Source organism: Camelina sativa, chromosome 19 (assembly GCF_030686135.1).
Source record: "Camelina sativa cultivar CO46 ecotype springtype chromosome 19, ASM3068613v1".
Classification (NCBI taxonomy): domain Eukaryota; kingdom Viridiplantae; phylum Streptophyta; class Magnoliopsida; order Brassicales; family Brassicaceae; genus Camelina; species Camelina sativa.
Window position 1 is genome coordinate 19294216 of NC_141898.1, and position 2671 is coordinate 19296886.

Consider the following 2671-nt stretch of genomic DNA (forward strand, 5'->3'; position numbering starts at 1 on the left):
AAGGACTCCCTTAGAAGACCTACCGACAAGGCTAGATATAGCGACTTTCACAATAGGGATCAACCCCCCCCCCCATAAACTCTCAACCAAGGAACCTATAGTGGAGAGAAAAATCTCACTCATCCTAATCCCCCCTGAATGGCAATAGTGACACCTCTAGGCCACGCCGGCCACCGCTTGAACGAAACCCAAGAGACTTTTCTACCTCTCAGCCTCTGCCCTTAGTAAAGTCGTCTGAGGATAGACAGACCTTAACTATCTTGGCCGAAAGAACCCCTCCAGTAAATACCCCAACAAGAGACCAGGTCATGGAAGAATTGATGGAGTTTACTGTCCAATATACCTTGTGTGCGGATCCTACATAGAGTGCCGCTCGTAAACTTAGAGTTATCCAAGGAGAATCAAGAAACCTAATGGAGGAGGCTGCAAATAGAATCATTACCTCTGCACTCATGAATGCCTCTGCTCCCACCCTTGAGGAACCAACTTTCCAGGAAAGCGTATCCCGACCGACACAAGTGAGCACTGAGGTTCCCCCTGTATTGAACATTGAAGCTATGAAGAGTGTTAAACGGGGAAGAGGATGGCCCCCATTACATAAAACAACCGGAAAACAAAGTCTATTACTACCAGAAGCTAAATCACAAAAGCGAAGCCTTACTAAAAGTTCCCCAAAAAAGTTAACTTCAAGGAAAGGCACCCCTACACTTGCTAGAGGTAGTTCCAGCAGAACCAAAGCCTCTAAATCAGCCTCCCCTCCAGCCAAACTCTCCATAAGTGAATCCTCTGACCTTGTAAGGACCAGTAAGAAAGCCTCTTCAACGGGTTCACCCACTATTAGCCCTATACCTACTGCAAAAAAGAGGAAGGGAGTGGATTTTCAGAATCCACCACCCCCTCTTCCTTAAGAATGGTTAGTTGAAATTGTTTTGGGCTGGGGAACCCCATGATAGTTTGGAGGTTAAAGGACATAACTAAGAAAATATGTCTTGACCTTATTTTCCTGATGGAGACAAAAAGCCCTACTGATTTCGTCTTGAACAAACTGCAAAGTTTGGAGTTTCCAAAAGGCTTCCTAGTTCCCCCTTTATCTCCAGCTTATGGTGGTTTAGCACTCGTGTGTAAAGATAACCTGGAGGTAGAGATTACCAATCACTGTCCAAACTTCATCAATGCCAAAATTAAAGCAAAAGGGAAATTTTTTATTTCTACCTTTGTTTATGGAGAGCAGGATAGATCCTAAAGGGTAGAGATTTGGGACGCCTTAAAAACTCATGCGGAGGATAGATAGGAACCGTGAATCCTGATGGGTGATTTTAATGACATTATCCATAGGGATGAGAAATGAGGGGAACTCCTAGGCCCGAAGGTTCTTACTCTGACTTTAGGTCCTTCATGTCAGCTTGTGACCTTTACGATTTGAAGAATATGGTCAATTTCCTATCCTGGAGAGGCAAGAGACATACGCACATCGTTAAGTGCAGGCTGGATAGAGTTATGGCAAATAGTTCTTGGACTTTAGCATACCCGTCCGGACAAAGTGAATACCTCCGTTTTGAAGGCTTAGACCACAGACCGGTGGTAACTTCTTTCAACCCTGTTAAAAAGAAAAGGAGAAGCTTGTTCAGATACGACAAGCATCTTAGGGATAATGAGGAAGTCAAAAATTTGATAGTTGAGGCCTGGAACTCCCTAATGACGACGACGGTTGAAAAGAGACTATGCTTATGCCGCCTAGCTATCATAACCTGGTCAAAGAAGCACCATACTAACAGTCAAGCTATTATCTTGGACCTGAGAGAAAAATTGGAGGAAGCAATGAGTGATTCTACTGCAGACAAACTGAGATTGATACTTTAAAACATCTATTACATCAGGCATACCAACAAGAGGACGAATTCTGGAAACAGCGAAGCTGCCAGTTATGGCTAGCCTTTGGAGACAGAAACACATGTTACTTCCACGCTGCAACAAAAGGCCGAAGGGCAATAAATTATACTTATGTTATTGAAAAGCAACTTGGCTCTCATGTGTTCGAGGAAAAAGAGATAGAATCTGTTATCTCATCTTATTTCCAGGATATCTGCACCTCCAGAAACGGGAGTAGACTCTCTATTGTTCATGAAGCTCTGAATCCATGTGTTACACCGGAGAGGAACCTCAACTTATCCAAATGCCTACTGCAGGCGAGATCAAACAAGCATGTTTCTCCATCCACCCGGATAAATCACCGGGGCCCGATGGCTTTTCTGCCTGTTTCTTTCAAAGTAATTGGGAGGCAGTGTCTGATAAAGTAGTCGCAGAAGTCCAATCTTTCTTTATCTCTGGCGCCCTTCCTCGGAATATAAATCATACCCATGTCAGGCTCATACCAAATATTACTAGTCCTACAAAAGTTTCGGATTATCGACCTATTGCTCTTTATTCTCTCTACTACAAGATCATCGCAAAACTCTTGGCGCACCGCCTCCAACCAATCTTGGCAACCTGCATATTAGAAAACCAATCAGCTTTTGTTCCCCAAAGAGCTATATCGGACAATGTCTTAATTACACATGAAGTTCTTCATTACTTAAAGACATCAGAGGCGAAGATAAGATGTTTTATGGCTGTCAAAACAGACCTGAGCAAGGCTTATGACCGGCTAGAATAGGACTTCAAGAAAGCTGTT

The 2671-nt window shown here is 43.5% G+C and overlaps 1 protein-coding gene across 1 annotated transcript; it reads left to right on the forward strand.

The window, feature by feature from the left end:
* The first annotated feature begins 1344 nt into the window (after positions 1–1344).
* On the forward strand, positions 1345–1860 carry LOC147920805 (uncharacterized). The gene has a single exon (XM_087501235.1). The coding sequence runs from the start codon at positions 1345–1347 to the stop codon at positions 1858–1860; it is 516 nt and encodes a 171-aa protein (XP_087357361.1).
* The last annotated feature ends 811 nt before the right edge of the window (positions 1861–2671 follow it).